This window comes from Armigeres subalbatus, chromosome 2 (assembly GCF_024139115.2).
Source record: "Armigeres subalbatus isolate Guangzhou_Male chromosome 2, GZ_Asu_2, whole genome shotgun sequence".
Lineage (NCBI taxonomy): Eukaryota > Metazoa > Arthropoda > Insecta > Diptera > Culicidae > Armigeres > Armigeres subalbatus.
The window spans coordinates 31,594,961-31,622,103 of NC_085140.1; the positions used below are offsets into that span (position 1 = coordinate 31,594,961).

Below are 27,143 nucleotides of genomic sequence, written 5' to 3' on the forward strand. Positions count from 1 at the left end.
GTCAGCAAGGATCTAAGGTAGACGAATGCCTTCTTTTTCGTACTTGATTTGCATCGCTCATGAGATTTGGGAATTTGAGATTTTACAAACACTGCTCCCGATGAAGTGAAGGGATTTGCAGTTCCACGAACCGAGCTCCCAATTGATAGTCCCTTTTCGTCGCTGTGGGTATCAGGCCATTAGGTCAAAGCCCGTTAGGCCGGAGGTCATTAGTCCGAATGTTCATTAGGCCTTACGATCATCAGGCCGAGCGGGAAGTTTTTTTTTGTTTTTAAACTTTATTTCCATGATTTTTTTATCTCGTAAGTATAAGTTCATCACGTATCGAGTAGGAAGTGAAAACATAGAAGTTCATCCCTCTTTTTCTTCTTTTTTCTTTTTTCCTTTTTTCTTCATTTTCTTCTTTAGCTAGTCCTGATGGCATTCCGTCATGCATTTTTTAAAGGTGTAGTGAGGCATTGATTTTGCCGTTAAAAATACTTTTCAACCATTCGCTAAGTCAGTGCAAGTTTCTCTCATCATGGAAATTTTCTGTGATGTTTCCAGTGCATAAGAAGAACGATAAGCAAAACGTTGAAAACTATCAAGGCATCATATCTCTATGCTCCTGTTCCATAATTTTTGAAATCATCATGAACGACATACTATTTGCGGCATGTAAAGCACATATATCTCCGGATCAGCATGGATTTTATCCTAAAAGGTCAACTGCAACTAATCTTACACAATTTATATCACTATGCTTGCAAAATATGGACTCCGGTGCACAAGTCGATACAGTGTACACCGATTTCAAATCTGCATTCGAACGAGTTGATCATGGAATATTGCTTGCCCGGAAACTTGGCATAGGCCAAAATATCATCTGCTGGCTCAAATCATATTTGACGAACCGACAGCTTGTGGTGAAGATAGGAACGGAAACATCCAACATTTTCACTAACCCATCTGGCGTGCCCCAAGGCAGCAACCTTGGCCCGCTTTTATTTCTGCTCTTCATCAACGAACTCTCCACAGTGCTTCCAGATGGATGCCAAATATTCTATGCTGATGACTTGAAGCTATATATGATTGTGACAAATGTCAAGACTGAAAAAAAAACTGCAACTACTTCTTGACTGCCTGGGTGAATGGTGCTCGAACAACTTTCTAACTTAGAGTGTACAGAAATGCTACGTCATATCCTTCCACCGTTGACAACACCCCATTAGCTACGATTATTCAATCACAAATCAGGCTCTCTCTCGTGTTTCGCAAGTTTGTGATTTGGGTGTTACACTTGATTCGGCACTCACATTTCGCATACACTATAACGACATGATCTCTAGAGCCAACATGCAGCTCGGGTTTATTTTCAAAATAACTAAAGAATTTCGTAACCCGCTATACCTTTGATCTCTGTTCTGTTAGGAGAAATCGATCCTTCGACAACAAGAGTTTTTAAGACTTGACGCCAGGAACACCGAATATGGATTACATGACCCAATTAGATTTATGTCAAGGAGCTTCAACGAATTTTTCGAGCTTTTCGACTTCAACACATCTGCTGCAACCTTCCAACATAGACTTCAAGTCAGTTGACATGGACCAGAAGGTGAGTGAATGTCCACACACCTCAATATTGGAGATTTTTTTTTTCTCAATTGCTACGGACTTTATCAATGACGGGACGAGACGAGAGCTGCAATGAATCAAACGACAGATGACTACATGGACTTTCTGGGATAAATATTTTGTTTAGATAAGTGAATGTTTGTATTCCGTACGCCAAATGTTTTGTATTGTTTTTAGTTTTTGTCTTGTAATGATGTTGAAAAGATGTGGAGTTTGTATGCCATACTGAGTTAGTTACATGGAAAGTCGCTCAACATGGCTTTTCTCCATCAGACTTCATTAAGACTGTACATTCCGATGAAGAAAATACTAAATAAAGAAAAGTGATAAAAAATAAAGAAAAGTAATTACTTCTTCTTTCCTCCTTCTTCCTTCTTCGTTATTCTTCGTTCTTCTTCTTCCTTCTTCATTATTCTTTATTCCTTCTTCCTGCTCCCTTTTTCCAACTTTCTCCATTTTTCCTTCTTTTTTCTTTCTTCTTCCTTCTATCTTCTTTCTTCTATCTTCTTTCTTCTTCCTACTTCCTTGACTCTTTCTTCCTTGTCATAAGACGAGTTTGTACAATCCCATTGAAATTCCACCACTTAATTGTATCTTGACAGATACGTATTTCGACCTCAACAGTAAGGCCGTCTTCAGTGTCTCGTACTTGACTCGACTTGTACTCGACTTGACTCGAAGTACGAGACACTGAAGACGGCCTTACTGTTGAGGTCGAAATACGTATCTGTCAAGATACAATTAAGTGGTGGAATTTCAATGGGATTGTACAAACTCGTCTTATGACAAGTGAAGACATTCCACTAAAAAGCTCAAAATAATTTTCTTAACAAAATCTTTCTTCCTTTTTCCTTCTTCCATCTTCTTTTTTTGCTCTTTTTTCTTTCTCCTTTCTGCTATATTCCTTCTTCTTCTTTCTACTGGTTAGTTCTTCATTTTTTCTTTTTCCTTATCTCTAGAGTGCTTTGAGAATAGGTCGTTTGTGCAAAAGAGAGGCTCTCTTTGCTTGCGCTCTTTTTCGCTAATAAATAAGCTAGTTTTGCATTTTTTGCTACATTTTACTTCAGCATGCTAGATAAAGCTATCGTCTTTAGATATATGCGAAGAAATCCGAAGTAAACTTTAGTATAGTTTTGTAATAATCGAAAGAGAAAGGAAGCAAAGAGAAACTCTATTTTTCTCTATTTCGAAACTCTTTTTATTCTTCTTTGTTCTTCATTCCTTTTTCCTTCTTTTCCTTCTTCTTTATCATTTTTTCTTTCTTTTTTTTCTTACTTTCTTCTGTCATCTTCCTTCTTTTTTTTCTTCCTTTTCATTCTTCTTCCGTCTTTCTCTTTTTTTCTCTCTTCTTTTTTCTTTCTATCTACTGCCATCTTTCTGCTTTCTTTTTCTTTCTTCCTTTTTAATTGACTCTTCCTTCTACTATCTTTATTTTTCCTTCTTCCTTCTTCCTATTTTCTACTTCCTTCTTCTTTCATAGTCCTTCTTCTTCTTTTTCTTTTTCCCTTCATCCTTTTATCAACCACCTTCTTCTTTATTTCTCCTTTTTTTTATTTCTTATTCCTGTTTCCTTGACTCTTACTCCTTTTCTCCTCCCTCTTTTTTTTCTTTTTCTTTCTGTCTTCTGCAATTTTCCTTTGCTTTCTATTTTTCTTATTCCTTGCTCCTTATTTTTCCTTCCCTTTTGATTCTTCTTTTTTCTTTTTTCTTTCTATCTACTGCCATCTTCCTGCTTTTTTCTTTCTGCCTTCTTTTTTCTTTCTTCCTTTTTATTTGACTCTCCCTTCTACTATCTTTATTTTTTCTCCTTCCTCCTTCCTATTTTCTTCTTCCTTCTTCTTTCATCGTTCTTCCTTCTTCCTTTTTCTTTTTCCCTTCTTCCTTCTATCATCCACCTTCTTCTTTATTCTTTCTCCTTTTTATATTTCTTCTTCCTGTTTCCTTGACTCTTACTCCTTTTTTCCTTCTTCCTTCTTTTTTTTCCTTTTTCTTCCAGGAAGTCTTCTGCCATTTTCCTTTGCTTTCTATTTTCCTAATTCCTTGTTCCTTATTTTTTCTTCCTTCTTCCTTATTTTTTCTTCTTTCTTCTTCCTCTTTCTTCTTCCTTCGTCCTTTTTCCTTCTGTCTTCTTTTTTCTTACTTCTACCTTCTTTCTTATTACTTCTTCCTTCTTTCTCCTTCCGTCTTCCTTCACCCTTTCTTACATTCTCCATCTTTCATTTTTCATTTTTCTTCTTTCCTTTCTTCTTCACTTCTCTCCAGGCATTGCAATTTATCCCATCATGTGATCTTCAGAGCAAAGATACTGATGATATGCTGGGATATCGATCTTAGTTATCTATCTGCTCAGTAAACAAAGTGCAATGTTCGCCATGGAGAAAAGTTTTTTCGTTGTTTTTGTTGTAGCAACGCCCTCGCAACATGAACAAACCCCGAACCGCGCTGGCTATCAGGATCATCACCAAATGCTCAAATGATAATATTTTTCCAAAGTGCTCTTTGATTAGGAATAATATCTTTGCACAAGCAAAGATGATATCCTGTGCTCAGATGATATTGCAATGCCTGCTTCTCTCTTCTTACTTATCATTTCTCACTTCTTACATTTTACTTTTCACTTTTCATTTCTTACTTCTCACTTCTCTCTTCTCACTACTTACTTCTCTCTTCACGTGGTGTGTAACAGGGAAGGGCTGTTTGCCAAATACCGTTCGGCCGAATGCCATTTGGCCGAAGGCCACTAGGCCGAATATACCATTTGGCCGAACAGACCATTAGGCCGAAAGTCATTTGGTCAAAAAGGCCATTTCATTAAATAGGTCATTTGGCCGAATAAGCCAGTTGGCCGAAGAGGTCATTTGACCGAAAAGGTCATTTGGCCGAACAGGTCATTTGGCCGAAAAGGCCAATTCACGGAATAGATCATTTGGCCGAATTGGTCATTTGGCCGAATAGGTCGTTCATGTGTGTTCATGTATTCAGAGGCTGAAAGTCTCCTTAATAAAGACAAAAAAAAAGGTCAAATGTATCATTCCCAGTTGTACGCTCAAAGCAGTCGGTTTGTTTTCGCGACGTGCAATTTTTTCCGTGAGTTTTTCTCCTGATTAGAGTTTTTACCCACGGTTTTTCTTTGCCAAGTTGGCAAGAGCGTCTTCTTCTGGTCCGGGGAAGCATCGTGTCCTGGCCGAGACCTCCGGCATTGGTGTCGAAGACCAGAAAATCCGATCGCCATCAATTAATCGGATCCATCGTTAGGGAGAAGCCAATCATCACATTGATCTCGTCTCGACCGGCCCCTACACAAGCGCATCACTCTGCATCTATAGCCAAGCAGAAACCAATGCGATCAGCCAGCCGCAGTACAGAAGCTGTTGATGTGGGATAAAACGGACTGAGAAACAGCAGCATCCACACAACAGAAGGTACGCAGTGAAGGCTGCACGGCTAGGTATAAATTTGTTTTTTTATTCCGCTATATCTGCTGTTGTCTGAAGCTAGGTTGGTCTTTATTGCTAGCAGTGGTTCTCAACACTACAGTTTTCATTCCCACTTTGTCCAGCTAGTTTTGTAAATATTTTTTTTTTCATTCCACTGTTATTATTCCCATTCCAGTTAAAAATTATCATCCCATTATCACACCTCTCTTATTATCTTTTTTTTTTGTTTTTTTTTCACTAAGTATTTGATAAAACGCCTTTCATTTTTAGTATATAAGTAAAACCAAGTAATAGGCTAATTTGGTCTTTGAACTTTTTTTTTTTTATTATTATTTTTTTTTTAGTTTTCTATTTTTTTTTTTTTTTGTGCGTTTTTTTTTGGTTTCTGTCTCTGTTGCATTTTTCAAATAATATCGCTACGATTCTAATCGTTTGCGGTCCTGAATCCACAAGCTGAATGGAAATTAATGATAAAGGCGGGGGCTCAGAATTTGAGATTTCCGACGACGAGATACCTTCTCCGTCATATGAAAACTTGATTGGAACACTTTTTACTGTGCCGGAGGCCAAAGATTCTATCAATACGGCACCAATGGAAAGTAAGTCATCTGCCACTCCTACGTTAGAATCCTCAGAGCGAATGGATACTAACCCAACTCAGTCTGTTGGTGCATACCAACATCATGGTCCTTCTTCTGGCTACCCCACCCGGCGCACCCCGCCTAAAGGCTTATCCACCCGGATCTAAGGGTCCCTTTCTGGTTTTCTTTCGGCCCAAAGACAAACCGCTAAATAAATTACAAATCGAAAAGATCTGGCAAAGTCGTTTCGAGCATTGAAGAAGTTAACTCACCGAGCCGCAATAAGCTTCGCATCACTGTAAGTGATCGCGAACAGGCGAACAAGATTGCTGCCTGTGAGCTCTTTCGCATGGAATATCATGTTTACATTTTAAGTCACGAAGTTGAGGTTGCAGGAGTGGTCACCGAACCGTTTCTAACAAGCGATGACATCAAGGCTGGCACTGGTGGATTTAAAAACCGAGCGGTTCCAGCAGTCCAGATCCTTGATGTCAGGCAAATGAACTTTGTGTCAGCAGATGGCACGAAAAACCATCTGATTCTTTTCGAGTGACCTTTTCTGGATCAGCACTGCCTGACTTCTTACTAATGGGAAAACTTCGTTTACCTGTCCGTCTCTATGTGCCGACGGTCATGCACTGCAATAGGTGCCAACAAATTGGGCACACCGAAACGTACTGCTGTAATAAGCCACGCTGCAACAAATGTGGCGAACAACATGTCGAGGGTCCCTGCAGCAAGGAACCCAAATGCACTTGCTGTGGCGATTCTCCGCATAATATCTCTGCATGCCCGCGGTACATAGAGCGGGGAAAACATCAAATCCGCTCTCCAACAGCGAGAGAGGCGAACTTACGCAGAAATGCTAAAGAAGCTCGCCCCAGCCGCTGTACCTTCAACCCAATCTATCGCCACTGATAACATCTTCTCTTCCCTTCCCCAAGATGACGAAGGCTCTGTCTCTGGGGACGGTGAAGAGTACACTGTTGTCGAAACAGGAGCGTAGCGGGAGCGTATGGGATCAAATCTACTGCGCCAACAAGTATCTCAAAGTGTCTCTGTCGAACAACAGGTTTTCCGACCCTCCCTGAAAATTAGCAAGTGGCGGAAAACCCAAGAAAATTTCTCCTCCTGGGTTCAAATTTGTGGCTAATGATTTTCCGTCACTTCCTGGAACATCTAAAACCCCAGTTGTTCCACTTTTTCGCTCAGAAAGCAGGAAAAACAATATGATCAATGCGAGCCTCAGCAACAACAAGCTGAAGCATCAAACAAAATGTCGCTTTCTGGGATTGTGGATTTCATCTTCAACATATTGGAACTTTCCCCATCAACAAGAAACATCATTAATATGATAATTTCTTTAATGAAACCCTTTTTGAAGCAACTAAGTTTAAAGTGGCCTATTCTTGACTCGATCATATCCTTCGATGGCTAATACAACCAACGAGGTCAGGGATGTGATCACAGTTCTACAGTGGAATTGTAGGAGTATCATCAAAAATTTAGCAGCGTTTAAATATTTAGTTCACAGCACAGGTTGTGATGCATTTACTCTCAGTGAAACATGGCTAACTTCAGATAAAAATCCCTCTTTCCACGATTTCAACATTATTCGCCGAGATCGAGGTGATGGATATGGAGGGGTGCTCTTGGGGATCAACAAGCTCCACTCTTTTTACAGAATAGATCTTCCCTCGATGACAGGCACTGAAGTAGTCGCATGTCATGTCACCATACGAGGAAAAAGCTTCAGCATAGCTTCTGTGTATATACCGCCGAATGCGACGGTGCGACACAGAGATCTCACGGCCATTTGCTCAGCTATGCCGGAGCCGCGGTTGATTCTAGGAGATTTCAACTCACACGGTACAGCCTGGGGGGAACTTACCGATGACAACCGTTCTTCCTTGATTTATGACATGTGTGACTACTTCAATATGACATATTTGAATAACGGAGAAGCAACACGTGTGGCACCATCAGGACTCGAAAGTAGAATTGACCTCTCAATCTGTTCAATTTCACTAACATTGGATTGCACGTGGAAAGTGATTCAGGATCCCCATGGCAGTGATCACCTGCCTATCGAAATCTCAATTACCAATGGATCGCGTAAGAATCATCAGATCGACTATACATATGACCTCACGAAACACATTGACTGGGGAAAATATGCTGAGGCGATCATCGATGGTGAACAATTGGTCGACGTACTTCCTCCGTTGGAAGAATACCGATTTCTCGCCGGTTTGATTCACAACAGCGCGCTTCAGTCACAGCGTCGACCTATACCGAAACTCAATGCGCGTCTTCGTCCTCCCACTCCCCTTTGGTGGGATAACGAGTGCACTAGAGTTTATCGAGAAAAATCTGACGCGTTCAAGGACTATCGAAAGCGCGGTACACGGGATAATTACGACAGATATATTTCTCTTGAACGTAAATTCAAGAGTCTTGTTAATGCCAAGAAACGCGGTTACTGGCGGCATTTCGTTAATGGGCTATCGCGGGAAACGTCGATGTCAACTCTTTGGACTGTCGGGAGGAGAATGCGAAACGCGGCGCCGGTTAACGAAGACAGGGAAAGTTCTCCTCGCTGGATCTTCGCTTTCGCCAAAAAAAGTGTGCCCGGATTCCGTTCCAGGTCAATCAATCGTGCGTGACGCTAATGTCGGTCGAAGTGAAATCGATAACCCCTTTTTGATGATCGAGTTCTCGCTTGCCCTCCTTTCGTGCAACAATTCTGCCCCAGGAATGGATGGAATTAAGTTCAACCTGCTTAAAAACCTCCCCGACGTCGCGAAGAGGCGCTTGTTGAACTTATATAATCAACTCCTGGAGAACAACATTGTTCCAGATGAATGGAGACTGGTAAGAGTGATCGCCATTAAAAAGCCGGAGAAACCTGTGACGGATCATAACTCGTACCGTCCAATCGCGATGTTGTCGTGCATACGGAAGTTGTTTGAGAAGATGATTCTTAATCGGCTCGACAGATGGGTTGAATCGAACGGCTTTCTATCAGATACCCAATTTGGATTCCGCAGAGGCAAGGGAACGAACGACTGTCTTGCGCTGCTTTCTACAGAAATCCAACTGGCCTACTCACACAAAGAACAAATGGGTTCAGTTTTTTTGGACATTAAGGGGGCTTTTGACTCGGTTTGCGTTGACGTCCTTTCAGACAAACTCCACGAGTGTGGGCTTTCACCAATATTGAATAACTATTTGTACAACTTGTTGTGTGAGAAACATATGAGCTTTTCTCATGGAAACTCAACAACTTCTAGAATTAGTTACATGGGTCTCCCCCAGGGCTCATAATTAAGCCCCTTCTTTATAATTTTTACGTTAGAGGCATCGATGAGTGTCTCATGGAAAATTGCTCGTTAAGACAGCTTGCGGATGACGCCGTTGTATCCTTCACAGGAACAGGGGCAAACGATCTGCAAGGACCATTGCAAGATACTTTAGACAATTTGTCTTCGTGGGCTATTCAGCTGGGTATCGAATTCTCTCCGGAGAAAACTGAGCTGATTGTCTTTTCTAGGAAGCATAAGCCACCCGAACTAGAGCTTCACATAAGGGTAAGAAAATCGCTCAAGGCATTTCCCATAAATATTTAGGGGTCTGGTTCGACTCGAAAGGCAACTGGGGAAAGCACATTAGACATCTGTATCAGAAATGCCAACAACGTATCAACTTCATGCGAACAATTACCGGAACATGGTGGGGAGCCCACCCGGAAGATCTGATAAAGCTTTATCGTACAACGATTCTCTCGGTCATAGAATACGGTAGTTTCTGTTTTCAATCCGCCGCGAAAACACACATTTTGAAGCTGCAACGGATTCAATACCGTTGTCTTCGTATCGCGTTAGGCTGTATGAACTCGACTCATACAATGAGTTTAGAGGTACTTGCGGGGGTACTTCCTTTATCAGATCGTTTCGCGGAATTGTCGTTAAGGTTCCTCACTCGCTGTGAGGTATTAAATCCTTTGGTTATTGAAAATTTCGAGAAGCTAATTGAACGAAACTTCCAAACAAAATTTATGACACTGTACTACTGGTACATGAGCCTGGAAATTGCCTCTTCATCATACATTCCCAGTCGTTGTTGCTTCTTAGACTCTTCCAGTTCTACTGTAGTTTTTGATCTTACCATGAGACAGGAAATCCATGGAATTCCAGATCATCTCCGATTGGAGTGTATACCTCAAATTTTTGCAAGCAAGTACTGCCATATCAGTTGCGACAAAAAGTTTTTCACCACCCGGTCAAAAACAAATGAATCCACTGCTTTCGTTGCCTTCAACAATTTTCGTAGCGCCGCTCATAAACTTCGTAACCCCTGTTCCGTATAGGTCGCAGAACTAGCGGCTATACACTATGCATTAGAGCGAATCGCCTCTTCCCTCTGATAAATACTTCATTTTTACGGATAGTCTCAGCTCAATAGAGGCTATTCGTTCAATGAGGCCGGTACAGCATTCACCATATTTCCTTAGGGAAATACGAACCATATTGAGTGCTCTATCGAATCGCTTATACACTATCACCCTGGTATGGGTCCCTTCACATTGCTCAATTCCGGGTAATGAGAGAGCGGACTCACTTGCCAGGGTGGGCGCTATGGAAGGCGATATTTATGAGCGTCAGATCGCCTTCAACGAGTTTTTTACAATTGTCCGTCAGCAAGTCTTGCTCAGTTGGAAACGTAAGTGGGATGAAGGAGATTTGGGGAGATGGTTACATTCCATACTTCCACAGGTATCGAAGAAACCTTGGTTCAAGGGGTTGGACCTTAGCCGAGACTTTATCAAGGTAATGTGTCGGCTAATGTCCAATCACTATTCACTAAACGCGCATTCCTATCGAATAGGACTGGCAGACAGCAATCGCTGTAGGTGCGGTGCAGGTTATCAAGACATCAACCACGTTGTCTGGGAATGTCCCGAATACGAAGTTGCCAGGTCCGATTTATGTTCATCCTCCGGGCCCAAGGGAAATCAGATAAGGAAAACATTAGAGACGTACTGGGTAACCTTGACTTGGACTACATGATTCTTGTACACAAGTTCTTAAAACGTATCAATGTCTTCGTCTAACCCCTCTGTTATCTGTTAGGAAAAGTCTACTTTGCCTCCCCCCCTCCGCTCGGAAAATACGTATTTTGTATCTTTACAGTTCTTGCAAAGTCCACGCTACGTTAATCAGCCATGAAAACCTTACAACAACGGTGTTTAAAAACAACACTCCCTAGGCCCTATCCCATCCTCTTTTTTTTTCTTATGTACTCCTTAACCTCGGCCAAGCCGCGAGTTTTTCGGCTCCCCAAGAACTAACCACTAGAACTAAGACGAAGTTCATGAAATTGTAAAACTATTTCAAAAGAAAAGCGGCTCCGTCATGCCTACTGGCACTTGAGCCTTTAAATAAATGAAATTATAAAAAAAAAAAAAAAGGTCAAATGTATCATGTGAAAAGTGAAAAATGAGGGGTAAGAAGTGAGAAGTGAGACGTCTCACTTCTCCCTCTTCATCTCATGCTTCTCGCCGTGGAAAAAAATTGGTGTGAATTTTTGGGGTGTCAAAATCGGGTCGAAACGTAATATAATCGGAGTGTGATAAAATCGGGTCGAAAACGTGATAAAATCGAGGGTAGATAAAATCGGGTCAATACTGTGGTAGTAAAGCCCATCTTCGGTTGACACCAATCGTGCTAACTTCTTAGACTCTTACAGTTCCTCTGTTACTTTTGATCTGTCCATGAAGCAGGAGGTTCATGGAATACCAGACTTCCTTCGTGCGGAGGTCATACCTCCATTATTTGCAAGCAAATACGGGCACGCCAGTGAGGAGAGAAGCTTTTTCACAGACGGGTCAAAAATGGATGACTCCACTGGTTTCGGTGTTTTCAACGTTTTTCATAGCGCCTACTTTAAGCTCAAAGAGCCTTGTTCCGTGTATACTGCTGAGCTAGCAGCTATATACTCTTCACTCGAGCAAATCGCATCCCTCCCTCCTGACCACTTTTTCATCTTCACCGACAGTTTTCCTTGGAGGCTGTTCGGTCAATGAAACCGGTTAAGCACTCGGCGAATGGGATACGGAAAGCATTGAGTGCCTTATCACAATGGTCTTACACAATCACCATGGCTTGGGTCCCTTCTCATTGCTCGATCCCGGGAAATGAGAAAGCGGACTCTTTGTCTAAGGTGGGCGCTATGGAAGGTGATGTTTACGATCGGCAAATCACCTTCGGTGAATTTTTCACATTAGTTCGTCAGGAAACCTTGAACAGCTGGCAACAGAAATGGACAACTCCCCATTTGTAGATGGGGTAGATGTTCAATTCGCCCGCAGGTGTCGAAGCGTCCATGGTTCAAAAAATTGAATATGGGACGAGATTTCATTCGAACCATGTGTCGTCTAATGTCCAATCACTACACTTTGAATGAAAAATGAAAAAACCCAGATTAATCCACCTAGCGGTGATGGTGCCTTTCTCGTTTCTTTCGAGTGAGTAATATCTACGCACTTTTGGTGAAAAAAAAGTGTTCTAACCATAACTTCTGAACCTATAGTCCGATCCGGCCAATTTTCAACAGGAAACAATGGAACCGGATTCTGCATCGAATGCAACTTCTTGCGAGCAATTTGGCTGAGGGTACATATGTGACTAAAATGAGTTAGATTTTGAAAAATGTATTTTGGCCATAACTCCGAATCCCATAGTCCGATTGGGCCAATTTTCAATACGAAACAATGGGACAAGATTCCGCATCGAATGCAACATGTTGCGAGAAAATCCGTTAAAAATAAGTGCCTGAAAAATGAGTGCGATTATTTTGCGCACACACATACACACATACACACACATACACACACACGCACACACAGACATCACCTCAATTCGTCGAGCTGAGTCGATCGGTATATAACACTATGGGTCTCCGGGACTCCTATCGAAAGTTCGTTTTTGGAGCCAACATATAGCCTTTACGTATACTTTGTATATGCGAAAGGCAAAAATGGTATAATTTTCGATCCCATAGTCCGATATGGCCAACTTTCAATAGGAAACAACGGGACAGGATTCTACGTCGAATGCAATTTGTTGTGAGCAAATCGGTAAAGGATGTGTGCCCGAAAAATGAGTGACATTTTTCACGCGATTTTTTCGTATGAATTTGTATTTTGGCCATAGCTTCTGATTCCATAGTTCGATATGGCCAATTTCAAATAGGAAACAATGGGAAAGGATTCTGCGTCGATTGCAACTTGTTGCGAGCAAATCGGTTGAGGATAAGTGCCCGAAAAATGAGTGACATTTTTTACGCGATTTTTTTTGTTTGAATTTGTATTTTGGCCATAACTTTCGATCTCATAGTTCGATCTGGCCAATTTCAAATAGGAAACAATGGGACAGGATTCTGCGTCGAATGCAACTTGTTTCGAGCAAATCGGTTGAGGATAAGTGCCCAAAAAATGAGTGACATTTTCTACGCGATTTTTTCGTATGAATTTGTATTTTGGCCATAACTTTCGATCCCATTGTTCGATCTGGCCAATTTCAAATAGGAAACAATGGGACAGGATTCTGCATCGAATGCAAGTTGTTGCGAGCGAATCGGTTGAGGATAAGTGCCCGAAAAATGAGTGACATTTTTCACGCGATTTTTTCGTATGAATTTGTATTTTGGCCATAACTTCTGATCCCATGGTCCGATCTGGCCAATTTTAATTAGGAAACAATGGGACAGGATTCTGCGTCGAATGCAACTTGTTGAGAGCAAATCGGTTGAGGATAAGTGCCCGAAAAATGAGTGACATTTTTCACGCGATTTTTTCGTATGAATTTGTGTTTTGGCCATAACTTCTGATCCCATAGTCCGATCCGACAATGGGACATGATTCTCCGTCGAATGCAACTTGTTTCGAGCAAATCGGTTGAGGATAAGTGCCCAAAAAATGAGTGACATTTTCTACGCGATTTTTTCGTATGAATTTGTATTTTGGCCATAACTTTCAATCCCATTGTTCGATCTGGCCAATTTCAAATAGGAAACAATGGGACAAGATTCTGCATCGAATGCAACTTGTTGAGAGCAGATCGGTTGAGGATAAGTGCCCGAAAAATGAGTGACATTTTCCACGCGATTTTTTCGTATGAATTTGTATTTTGGCCATAGCTTTCGATCCCATTGTTCGATCTGGCCAATTTCAAATAGAAAACAATGGGACAGGATTCTGCATCGAATGCAAGTTGTTGCGAGCAAATCGGTTGAGGATAAGTGCCCGAAAAATGAATGACATTTTTCACGCGATTATTTCGTATGAATTTGTATTTTGGCCATAACTTCTGATTCCATAGTTCGATCTGGTCAATTTCAAATAGGAAACAATGGGACAGGATTCTGCGTCGAATGCAACTTGTTGCGAGCAAATCGGTTGAGGATAAGTGCCCGAAAAATGAGTGACATTTTTTGAGTAGTTTTGCGCACACACACACACACATACACACACATACACACACACACACACAGACATCACCTCAATTCGTCGAACTGAGTCGATTGGTATATAACACTATGGGTCTCCGGGCCTTCTATAAAAAGTTTGTTTTTGGAGCGATCATATAGCCTTTACCGTATACTTAGTATACGAGAAAGGCAAAAATGAAAAAATTCGGAAGGAAATCTCTGTGTTTGCGGCGAGGATTATCAGGACATCGATCATGTCGTGTGGGCGTGCGAGGAGCATCGTGGCCTACAAGTGTCAAACAAACAGATCTGCGCTAACTGAACATCTCCCGGTCCGAGGAAAACAACCAAAGCCTATTAGGGAAGTGTTGTCGGGCCTTGATCTCGAGTACATGTCCCTGGTCCACCAATTTTTGAAAGTTGCTGATGTAAGACTGTAATCATTGTCTGCCCATTCCCTTGTCTGTCGTACCCCATTACGAATGTCTTCCTCTTGTTGTACATTTCAATGTCTGTCGTTAATCCCTTCCGTATGTCTTCCTCTCGTCGTTGTCTCCCAAAAAAAAGTTTGTTTGTCCCGTTACAGATGTAAAAATGCGAGGAATGTCAACTTTGTGAACATCAGCATCGTAATTACTTAAGCACCCTAAAATCCTTTCCTTTCCTACTGTATTATTGTATTCCCCAACCTTGACTAAACCGCGAGTCTTTCGGTTCCCCAAAACTAACACTATGTATAAGAATCAAGAAATGTATTGTTAATGTTGATTTCGGCTCCGTAACGCTTCACGGCAAATGAGCCTTCCAAATAAACGAAAAATTAAAAAAAACTGTAGTAGTAATACGCTGGGCAGGTTAGGTGACTCCAAAGGCCAACCGCTAACGGCATGGGAAAAATACGGGATTACTCTGACGAAAGACATATGAAGAACGGTGATCGGCCACGATAACGAGGGAACGTAATCCTTGGATTACCACTCAAACTGCAGTCTTTAAGCATTAAAAAGGCCGTGCTTAGCCATTGCAACCTTGTCCTAGTGGTCAATCAGGAGTGGAAGTCCCTGCTGGAAACCAGCAAAGTTGCAGAACGAAAGATTTTAGTAAGCCATGTTGCAGCGACGTAAACTGTCACTGGCGTGATTATTAAACTGACCTTGAACAGGTTGCCCGAAAAAGTCAAGTTGCTCTCAAGAGCAAAGACGCTCCTACCAACAGAAGCGCCATACCGAGGATAATCGCTGATGAAAATTACAAATCTTACGTCTTTTTAGGACCGGACCATAGTAGGCTATGCCGGAGGTGCGATGCTAGTGGTCATCAAGTCAGGCCGCAAAGTTGTTTCAAAAGTATAAGATTGCTAATGGCGTTCCTGTTCGCGTGACTAACATCTAGGTTACTTCGACCTGGCAGCCATAGTACCGGTACTACAAGTGTCAAACTGATGTTGGTGATGAAACCAAATATGCACTGCAACAAGCCAAATGAAGCTTGTTGAAGCATAACTTGGCAAAAAAAAATTAAAGGACTACAGCGCCACATGCGTTCTACTACTTATGCTCTACTGGCCGCGTAGATAAAAAACACGTGGAAGGGCCTGTCCAGCCTATGACGGCTACGAGCATTCAAGTAACACAGTTAAACTTGAAAAACGCCATAGCAACATAGCAACAAGGCTACTGTGTTTGACGTATGGAAGTCAAAGCTAAAACACAGTAGCAAGCTGGGAAAATTTGCCTCTCAAATCGAGATTCAAAAGAAAAGGAATGATAAATTCTAAACCTGATTTTTAGAACAAAACACAAATGTATTCGACAGTTAGTTTTTGATTGATTGGTTATCAGGATCTTGTATTGTAGGGTGCTGTCAATAGGATACGCCGCGCGGCTGTTGTAATGTTTGCAATAGCGCATTTGCCCAAAATTACACGCGGCGCTCTCTTTGGGCAACGACGCATCGCACTTTTTGCTGCTCGTATACTCGATTCTTATGGGGAGATAACGTTGCGGCGTTTCTTAAAGTGCGGTTGTTCCTTTCGATTATGGAACGCCGCGTGGAATTTTGTGCAAATGCGCTTTTGGAAACATTACAACAGCCGCGCGGCGTATCCTATTGACAGCACCCTACAATACAAGATCCTGATAACCAATCAATTAAAAACTAACTGTCGAACACATTTGTGTTTTGTTCTAAAAATCAGGTTTAGAAGTCTACAAAAAAGTTGATGAATGTTTCATTATACGTTAATGTTACCACAATAATCATTTGCATACATCTAAACTTCTATTAGTTTAGCCTTGCGATCGAAATACAAACCATCTATTCCCCTAGACACGCATTTGACCATGGTTATATGACACATTGACTTTATACCCCTGTTCGCCCCCTTTCCTTGAACCGGAATCAATTCGGAAAAATGGATCCTCCGCGCCGGCCGGGGCCGCCCACCCAGGGCACGGTATTCGGAGCGCTCGCGGTGAGAGGGCCACCGCGACCCGCCTGTTCGCGTGGGAAAGTGGGAATGAGCTTCGCGAGCATAATAATCTGTCTGTGCCCCCCACAAGTGGATGTGCGTATCGCGGGTTCGAAACGTGCCTCAAATTGGGGAATTGCGTTTCCGGCAAGTGGCAGTATTGTTTCACATAAATATTTTATTTCGCTGCTTTCGTGAGGCAATTCAAACCGTTCGTACTCGTAATGAGATCAATTTGGGGGGTACTCAAAGAAAACAATGGGCTTTGGTAAATGTGCTTTCACGTTTCCGTCGGTAGTAATTGCTTCTGCTTGGTTGTTAGTATAGCGCTTGTCTGAAGTGTGTGTACAAAAGGATTCTAGAATTGTTACCCTTGTTATACCTTAAACATCCGCGATGGATTCCAACTCATCTAAAATTAGATTATTTTCAAAGACAATTATGTTATAGGTTAAGAGAAAGAAAGAAAGCATGAAATTGTAAAACTTCGGTGTTAGTCGGTTGAATATCGGTGTAATCAAGATTAGAAATTTCTCTGTTGGACATTGTTAGTATGAGCTTTTCGAACGCCACTTTTCAGTGGGTTTAAAGTCGAATACAAACATTGTTACTTACATCGAAATTCTCTGGGATACCCGGAGGTCCTGGAGTACCAGGTAGTCCGGCTGGACCCGGCATGCCATCCAAGCCGGGTTCACCTTTGCTACCCTGGATACCTAGATAAGCAGAGATGGAAATAAAAGGTGGAACGTTAAAATAAAATTTAATTTTCATTACACTCATTACGTTCAACAGCACTCGACATTGTTGGAAACAGCACAGTGGTGTATAATGGTAAGATTCACGCTGATTCTAGATTTAGAAGTAATTCTAGACCAACATTTGAAAAGGACTTATATTTGAAAAGGACTTAGCAGCCAAAATTTATTCCTTATAGTTCTTTGTCTACTTATATATAGCTATATATGTAGACGAAGAGTCAGATGGAATAAATTTTGGCTGTTACGTCGATTTCGAATGTTGGTCCAGAATTATCTTTCAAAAATTTTTGGCTGTTACGTCGTTTTCGAATGTTGGTCTCGAATTATCTTTCAAAAAAGATGACATAAGCTCATAATTATGTTTTTAGCTCTCATGTTTTTCGATGTCTATATACCACATTAATAGAGCTTGCATCATGTTTCTTAACATCACGAACCACTGTACTTTGTCAGTTTAAAAAATGTAAGCTACCTCATTTGTCATTAACTTACCCTCCACTCCGGGTAATCCAGGCTCTCCTCGGTCTCCTTTGTCTCCCTTCTGACCGCCAACACCCCGTTCACCGGGGGGTCCTGTTGCTCCCTACGGATGAGCAGAAAATAATAATATGAAGCCATTATGTTGAACAAGCACTCGTTCGATCTGTACTGCTTCCGGTATGATGCTACCCATATGCGGTCAGCAGCGGAGCGATACATTTCGATGAAAATGGGGCAGATATGGAAAAGCAAGAAAAAAAATGCAAAAACTTACGGTCAGTCCCGGTGTGCCTGTTTTTCCCTCGCGACCTTGTGGTCCTTCGGGACCACGAAGGTACTCGCGAAGGGTGATGTCACGTTTTAAATCCTCTATGACTTCGGTTACGTTGCAGTAGCACTTATTGAGGAAATTGCTGGTCGGCAGGTCGAAGAGCTGGGGAAGAAAAAGTATCATGTAATTAGTTGGTTGACGCGATTTATTTTCTTATATGGAAGGGGTGGGATCTTTTTTTCTGGCAGAAAAGGTAAAAACGAAACAGAAGATAGATAATCGCTAAAAATGGAAATAAAAGTGATTTCATAAATTGTCGAGAAATCTGAATTGTGTCAAAATTACATAAGAAAATTGTTATAAAACTTTGAAACTTTGGCAACGCAGTGCATTTGATTAGTTTCATATGGAGAACTAAAGTAATGGCATTGTTTTTCATTCTTCATTCCAAAGAATTTCCCAAAAATCTTTTTGTGGATGTTCCGTAGATTTTCTCATAGGAATCCTAAAGAACTTCGAGTAGAGATTACGTAGATTTTTCGAGAAAATTATGAAAAAAAATGTGGAAATTCCTGACAATTTTCCCTGGGAATCTATCCATATAAGTATAGAGCAAAGTTGGCATATGTACGACCGTCATTATTCAAGAATGGATAGAATTTCTGGACCAATTTCTGTTAATTTAAATGCGTTTTTCCTCTACCTTTTATGTTATGATAAAACTGGAAAATCGAAACCCAATCTTCCCGATTAAATGGTTTCCTACACTTGCATGCGATTTTTCAATTTTGAACCTCTAGGGTAAATCACTACTTGGGCATATGAACCGATTACCGGCACACTGTATAGAAAAATAATGTCTTGTTTTGTTTAGAAGACGTAGGATTATGATTTTTTTCAAAAAGTTCCCCAACTATATTGCACAATTCTCAAAACAAATATAGAGAAGCATAACAGAGACAACGCAGTTTCCATTTCCACGTGGTAATCGAACGGCCTTAAAAAACGCGTAAAATAATCTATCTTCTTCTATATACATAAAAATGAATTTCTGTCTGTCTGAACCTTATAGACTCGGAAAATACTGAACCAATCGACGTGAAAATTTGTATGTAGAGGTTTTTGGGACCAGAACAGGTTCTTAAGTTAATTAGAGACCCCTCCCCTCTTTGGAAAGAAGTGCTCCCATACAAATAAAACACCTATTTCATCATAACTCAAGAATTAATCAAGCAAATGGAACCAAATCTGGTATGTGGAGGTTTTCGAAGGGAAGATATGTTTCTGTGGTGGTTTGAAACCCATCCCCTTCTGGAAAAGGGGGCTTCCAGACAAATGAACCAGAAAATTCTGCATAACTCAAGAACTAATCAGAGGATATTTTTTTAGGCGAAACGAAGTTTGTCGGGTCTGCTAGTATTTGAATAAAAATTCACGTGAACAAAAACCTCTCAAATCAGATTCGCAATTAAAGTATATCTAAGAGGTCAAGAATATTCGTAATTTCATTGGGGGAGATCCCTTAGCACCGGACACCTCCTAATATAGGACACTTCTCAACACGACACTTGCAGAGGTCCTCCACTATCTTCTGCAGTACAAAAGAAATTTGTTGGAAAGTCCTTTACCTGCATGGAATACCATATCCACATGTTGTAAACTTTGTACAAAATTTGAAATTGAAAAAAAAATGCCAAACACTTTCATGTTTCTCTTTTAAAATCTTCTAAATTTTAATCAACAATTTAATATTGATATTAATCGAAATACATTTTGATTTTGTAGAAATGATCAATATTGGCCATATTTTAAATGACGATCATGATGTGGTAGATTTTTAATGCAACTGTGGTACAAAATCAATTTCTGTATCCGGTAGCTATCCCCCACTTCCGGATAGTAAGACTTTTCATGTGTTCAAACAGCCATTCTGTACACCTGCTTTGTTAAACTTACTTCAATTCAAATGCACATATGTTTGTTCTTGCTAAGCTATTAGAAAGCCACAGAAATAAGCAGAAACAAAAATTGAAAATGTCTTTCAAAAAGGGAGGAATTTGGAGTAGGATGTTAGGAATTTAGATGGAGAGTCATAAAATCTCTACTACACACACTTTAATATGTACAACTTAAACTTATGTCTTTACTCATGTAATAGGAACTTGGTCTTATTTGAATATGATGAAATAGTGTCCGGTACTTGGGGACCCTTTTCTGAACCGTGGAACCGTCGAAAAACGTGTTCAAATGATCAAATATAGTTTCTATGAATCAGTGGGTGGGACAAGTAGGACATGTCCTACGCACGAATTTCGCTAGGTGGGACAGTCAAAGCATTGTCCTACCCATGATTATTGGTAGAACTGAACATTAGCTGGCAAAAATATGGGTGTGTAGTACTCTTATCTGGAGATTTTTCTACAACTCTGCCTAACAAATCGTAGTTTGAATTTCACTAAATGTGCTAATTGCAGTAACTTATTCTAGAGGATAACAAAATATCAATCATTCAGTTTTAGCTACTGCACCTGGTGTTATATGTCCTTCATAAGTAGAATTCAATCAACGAACTATTAGGCAGAGTCGTAGAAAAACCTTCGCACTATAATAGGTATCAGGTATCAGAACGTCGGCCCAGGAGACACGTTCCCCTCAATTTGGGAGATTTGTGCCATTGCCTTCACTGGCCTTTCTCATCATTTACCTGACGGAAAAGGAAGTGAAAAATAAGGGAAAGGAAGAGAAAGTGAAGTTCAAAAGGAGAATGGAACAGGTTGCTGGAGAAGGAGGATTCACACGATGCATTTTGTAAAACGCAATGAAGCGCTAAGCATAAAATATATTGGATAAGTCACACAATGCGAATGCATATGATTTACCATTTATAGGAAAGCCAATTATGTAGGCTCACACGCATTCAACTAGGGTTTTAAAAAGAGGTGTCACAAAAACACTGAGGACGTAACAATGGACGAACGTCAAAAACGAAACACAGAGTGCACTGTGAAAAACGCATAATGCGAATCCATAGAGGTGACAAACACAGAGTACATTGTGAAAAACGCATAATGCGAAACCATATAGGTGATAATTTGTTGAAAAACTAAGTAAAACACATATTCACAACCCCGCTCTCATTTAACCTCACGTTGAGATTGCGTTGAGAGTAGCCGAAGACGAGCGTCAAAGACGAAACACAGAGTACATTGTGAAAAACGCATAATGCGAATCCATATACTGCCGTGAATCGCATATTTGTCCCATATGAATAGGAAACCCAGCAAAGATGGGACAGATATGCGATTCACGCCAGTATAGGTGACAATTTGTTGAAAAACTAAGTAAAACACATATTCATTACCCCATCCTTATTTAACCTCAAGTTGAGATTGAATAAAAGTAGCCAGAGAAGCAAAAAGTCAACTACGCCATAGCTCCGGTTAGCGCTGCGAGGGCTGAATACTGCGAAGGGGGCCCTGGTGCTTCACAAGCTCCGTTTGCGGTTAGGTTCTTATTAGACCCCCTAACCATTCATTCGTAGGCACGGTAAGCATAAAGCCGCATCACACCGAGAATTAGGGGTCACCTGTATGGTGGACTTTTACCACTGGAACAGGCAATCCGTAATGTTATTCTTAGCCAGATAACCAGCTGCCGACACCACACGGCTATCTAGGCTGTTCATGGAAAGAAGTTGACATTGACTTTACGTCAACTTTCGATGTGGTCGAACAGCCGTAGAAAAACCTTCGCACTATAAGTTTACTATACTAAACATTTTGGAGTTCAGCATCTAGAATGATTTATTGACAATCTACTAAATGATCGAAACCAGGAAAACAATATTTTTTCCAGAGAATCGTAGAAAATTTCTCAAATTATCTGAGTATTGTGTCCGCAAAGATCTTTCCAATTCCAGATTATTTCTAGAATTAATTATGTTGTTGCCGCAAGCATAACTATCTCATATTGATAAGAATTTCATATAAACAAGGGCAGTAACGGTTACGCTTTCGGCGGAAGTGTAGACAGTATATGTAGAATATTCATCGATTTCGGAAACAAGCTCGGTGATCTATAGATGATCTATAGTATCTCTTTCCTATGCTGTATGTCTTAGCTTTTTTCTGTGTTTCAGGTTCTACCGAAACTAATCATAGTGCTATACCTGCCATACTAACAGCTCCAAAACCTTCCGTAGCACCATTGAGAAGTCCTAGAGTTCTCTGCACCTCTGTGGTAAGGGGTCGTTCAAAAATGATGTCACAGGTTTTAGGGGGGAAGGGGGTCCAAGATTTTGTGACAGTACATGTACTAGGTATACAAAAAAGCGGGACAGAGGGGGGAGGGGGTCTAGAAATCCCAAAAAGTAGTGAACGTCATATTTGAATCGCTCCTAACAGATGCAGCTCTCTGTGGTCACGGGTGGTGATACTACTCTCATGCCATAGTCCAGGCTTGTAACACCCACGAATTTTTGCGAATCACTTAAATGCAATGCTAATACCATAACTGTTGCCCAAACTGGCATTTTCTATTTGTCCTACCCACGACTCGCAACGTGGATGCGCCTCTGAATCATCAATGATCCTTTTTTGTGTATTCTCGATCGGTAGCTTGATAAGAAACATATTTTGAGCTTTTAGTGGAATTTCTGTACTAGTCATACGACGCTCGCAAATAACTTCACCACTACGACGAGATGAAAAGGTGTATGAGACACGGTGTAAACATCTTAGAGCATTCAATATTATTTTGTTCTGCCCTATGCGGTTGTAAAGAAAATAATTAACCCTTATGTGAGTGACGGGGTACCCGGGTACCCATTCTGATATTGAAAGTTAAATAACTTGTTGTAGATAAGTTCAAATACTTTAAAACTTTCTGACATCTCATAGAATGTTGAGACGAAGCGATGGACAAAGTTTGAGGTCCAGGTTGCGATTAGAGCGCATATAAGGGGTCGAAAACTATTTATACCCCTTAAACGGGTGACGGGGTACCCGGGTACCCAATCATATAACAGAGGGACTGTATTTTTATATGAGTGTTTGATTATATGAATCATTGCGTATGTCACTGGGACAAAGGCTGCTCAAGTGCATGTACATATTTTTGGAGGTGTGTGTGTGTTTTAGAGGCCAACGGGTGGCCACCTGGAATATCCGGAACATCCGTAAAAATGATCAATTCGTAAATTCCATCGTACAGCGACGGGATTTTTTTAGAACCATTTTCTGTCGAATCCTGAGTATGGAATTGATGCTTTGACCCACTTCCGGCCTTTATGTCCACTGGGTGGTCCCCTGGAAGATCCGGAACATCCGTAAAAATGGTCAATTCGTAAATTCCATCGTAGAGCGACGGGATTTTTTTAGAATTATGTTTTGCCCAACCCTGAGTATGGAATTGATGCTTCGACCTACATACGGACCATTGTGTCCACTGAGTGGTCCCCTGGAAGATGCGGAACATCCGTAAAAATGGTCAATTCGTAAATTCCATCGTGGAGCGACGGGACTTTTTTAGAATTATTTTTTTTTTGCGGAACCTTGAGTATGGAATAGATGCTTCGACCTACATACGGACCATTGTGTCCACTGGGTGGTCCCCTGGAAGATCCGGAACATCCGTAAAAATGGTCAATTCGTAAATTCCATCGTAGAGCGACGGGACTTTTTTAGAAGGTTTTTTTGCTGAACCCTGAGTATGGAATTGATGCTTTGAGCCACATGCGGACCATTGTGTCCACTGGGTGGTCTTCTGGAAGATCCGGAACATACGTAAAAATGGTCAATTCGTAATTACATCGTAAAGCGACGCGATTTTTTGAGAACCATTTTCTGCCAAAACCTGAGTATGGAATTGATGCTTTGAGCCACATGCGGACCATTGTGTCCACTGGGTGGTCCCCTGGAAGATCCGGGACATCCGTAAAAATGGTCAATTCGTAAATTCCATCGTACAGCAACAGGATTTTTTTGGAATAATTTTTGGATGAACCCTGAGTATGGAATTGATGCTTGGACCTGCATACGGACCATTGTGTCCACTGGGTGGTCCCCTGGATGATCCGGAACATACGTAAAAATGTTCAATTCGTAATTATATCGTAAAGCGACGCGATTTTTTGAGAACCATTTTCTGCCAAAACGTGAGTATGGAATTGATGCTTCGACCTGTATACGGACCATTGTGTCCACTGGGTGGTCTCCTGGAAGATCCGGAACATCCGTAAAAATGATCATTTCGTAAATTCCATCGTAGAGCGACGGGATTTTTTTAGAATTATTTTTTGCCCAACCCTGAGTATGGAATTGATGCTTCGACCTGCATACGGACCATTGTGTCCACTGGGTGGTCACCTGGAAGATCCGGAACATCCGTAAAAATGGTCAATTCGTAAATTCCATCGTACAGCGACGGGATTTTTTTAGAACCATTTTTTCCTGAACCCTGAGTTGGGAATTGATGCTTAGACCTACATACGGACCATTGTGTCTACTAAGTGGTTCCCAGAAAGGTCCGGAACATCCGTAAAAATGGTTAATTAGTAAATTTCATCATGATTGACCATTTTTACGGATGTTCCGGACCTTTCTGGGGACCACTTAGTAGACACAATGGTCCGTATGTAGGTCGAAGCATCAATTCCATACTCAGGGTTCAGCAAAAAAAACCTTCTAAAAAGTCCCGTCGCTCTACGATGGAATTACGAATTGACCATTTTTACGGATGTCCCGAATCTTCCAGGGGACCACCCAGTGGACACAAAGGCCGGAAGTGGGTCAAAGCATCAATTCCCTACTCAGGGTTCAGCAAAAAATGGTACTAAAAAATCCCGTCGCTGTACGATGGAATTTTCGAATTGACCATTTTTACGGATGTTCCGGATCTTCCAGGGGACCACCCAGTGGACACAATGGTCCGTATGCAGGTCGAAGCATCAATTCCATACTCAGGGTTGGGCAAAAAATGGTTATAAAAAAATCCCGTCGCTCTACGATGGAATTTACGAATTGACCATTTTTACGGATGTTCCGGATCTTCCAGGGGACCACCCAGTGGACACAATGATCCGTATGTTGGTCGAAGCATCAATTCTATACTCAGGGGTCAGCAAAAAAACCTTCTAAAAAATTCCGTCGCTCTACGATGGAATTTACGAATTGGCCATTTTTACGGATATTCCGGATCTTCCAAAGAATTTACGAATTGGCCATTTTTACGGATATTCCGGATCTTCCAGGGGATCACCCAGTTGACACAACGGTCCGTATGCAGATCGAAGCATCAATTCCATACTCAGGGTTCGTCAAAAAATAATTATAAAAAAAATCCCGTTGCTGTACGATGGAATTTACGAATTGACCATTTTTACGGATGTTCCGGATCTTCCAGAGGACCACCCAGTGGACACAATGGTCCGTATGTAGGTCGAAGCATCAATTCCATACTCAGGGTTCAGCAGAAAAAACCTTCTAAAAAAGTCCCGTCGCTCTACGATGGAATTTACGAATTGACCATTTTTACGGATGTTCCGGATCTTCCAGGGGACCACCCAGTGGACACAAAGGCCGGAAGTGGGTCAAAGCATCAATTCCCTACTCAGGGTTCAGCAAAAAATTGTTCTAAAAAAATCCCGTCGCTGTACGATGGAATTTACGAATTGATCATTTTTACGGATGTTCCGGATCTTCCAGGGAACCACCTAGTGGACACAATGGTCCGTATGCAGGTCGAAGCATCAATTCCATACTAAAAGTTGGGCAAAAAATAATTCTAAAAAAATCCCGTCGCTCTACGATGAAAATTACGAATTGACCTTTATACGGATGTTCCGGATCTTCCAGGGGACCACCCAGTGGACACAATGGTCCGTATGTAGGTCGAAGCATCAATTCAATACTCAGGGGTCAGCAAAAAAACCTTCTAAAAATTTCCGTCGCTCTACGATGGAATTTACGAATTGGCCATTTTTACGGATATTCCGGATCTTCCAGGGGATCACCCAGTGGACACAACGGTCCGTATGCAGATCGAAGCATCAATTCCATACTCAGGGTTCGTCAAAAAATATTTATATAAAAAATCCCGTTGCTGTACGATGGAATTTACGAATTGACCATTTTTACGGATGTTCCGGATCTTCCAGGGGACCACCCAGTGGACACAATGGTCCGTATACAGGTCGAAGCATCAATTCCATACTCAGGGTTGGGCAAACAACAAATCCTAAAAAATCCCGTCGCTCTACGATGGAATTTACGAATTGACCATTTTTACGGATGTTCCGGATCTTCCAGGGGACCACCCAGTGGACACAATGGTCCGTATGCAGGTCGAAGCATTAATTCCATACTCAGGGTTGGGCAAACAACAAATCCTAAAAAATCCCGTCGCTAAACGATGGAATTTACGAATTGACCATTTTTACGGATGTTTCGGATCTTCCAGGGGACCACCCAGTGGACACAATGATCCGTATGTAGGTCAAAGCATCGATTCCATACTCAGGGTTCGGCAGAAAATTGTTCTAAAAAAATCCCGTCGCTTTACGATGGAATTTACGAATTGACCATTTTTACGGGTGTTCCGGATCTTCCAGGGGACCACCCGGTGGCCTCTGAATACAACCTGTTCTCTGAAACCACACTCACACACAAGCGCATACATAGACACAGCGATACACACCAACATACACACATACAAACACCCACAGTCACATAAATGCCCATTGTAAGGCGGTTGGGTACCCGGGTACCCCGTCACCCGTTTACGGTGGGAAAAATCGTCACTCACATAAGGGTTAATGCCGGATCGAACGTGTTTCGGAGACGCAGAACGATCTTATAAGATTCGCATTATTTGTTCTGTCTTACGCGGTCGAGAAGAAAAATAATTAGTGCGCGTTTGGAAGTGCAAATTGATCTCGAGGTCAACGTTATTATGTTCTGCCCTGTGTGGTCGAAGAGAAGTAAGCGCAGAACGATCTCTAGATCCGCGTTATTTTGTTCTGTCTTGTGCGGCAAAGAAGGC

General features: G+C 41.4%; 1 protein-coding gene across 19 annotated transcripts in view; it reads right to left on the reverse strand.

The window, feature by feature from the left end:
• Positions 1 to 27,143, reverse strand: part of LOC134218429 (collagen alpha-1(XVIII) chain) — an 865,092-nt gene that overhangs the window by 123,524 nt on the left and 714,425 nt on the right. For 16 of the 19 annotated variants that reach the window (XM_062697407.1, XM_062697401.1, XM_062697402.1 and 13 more), the window contains 4 exons: positions 18,108 to 18,266; positions 17,846 to 17,936; positions 17,208 to 17,308; positions 16,975 to 17,004 (listed from right to left, as the gene is read on the reverse strand). In XM_062697407.1, the coding sequence (XP_062553391.1) occupies positions 16,975 to 17,004; positions 17,208 to 17,308; positions 17,846 to 17,936; positions 18,108 to 18,266 (381 nt within the window). The remainder of the gene's footprint in view (positions 1 to 16,974; positions 17,005 to 17,207; positions 17,309 to 17,845; positions 17,937 to 18,107; positions 18,267 to 27,143) is intronic. The other 3 variants (XM_062697404.1, XM_062697408.1, XM_062697410.1) reach the window with 1 other exon arrangement.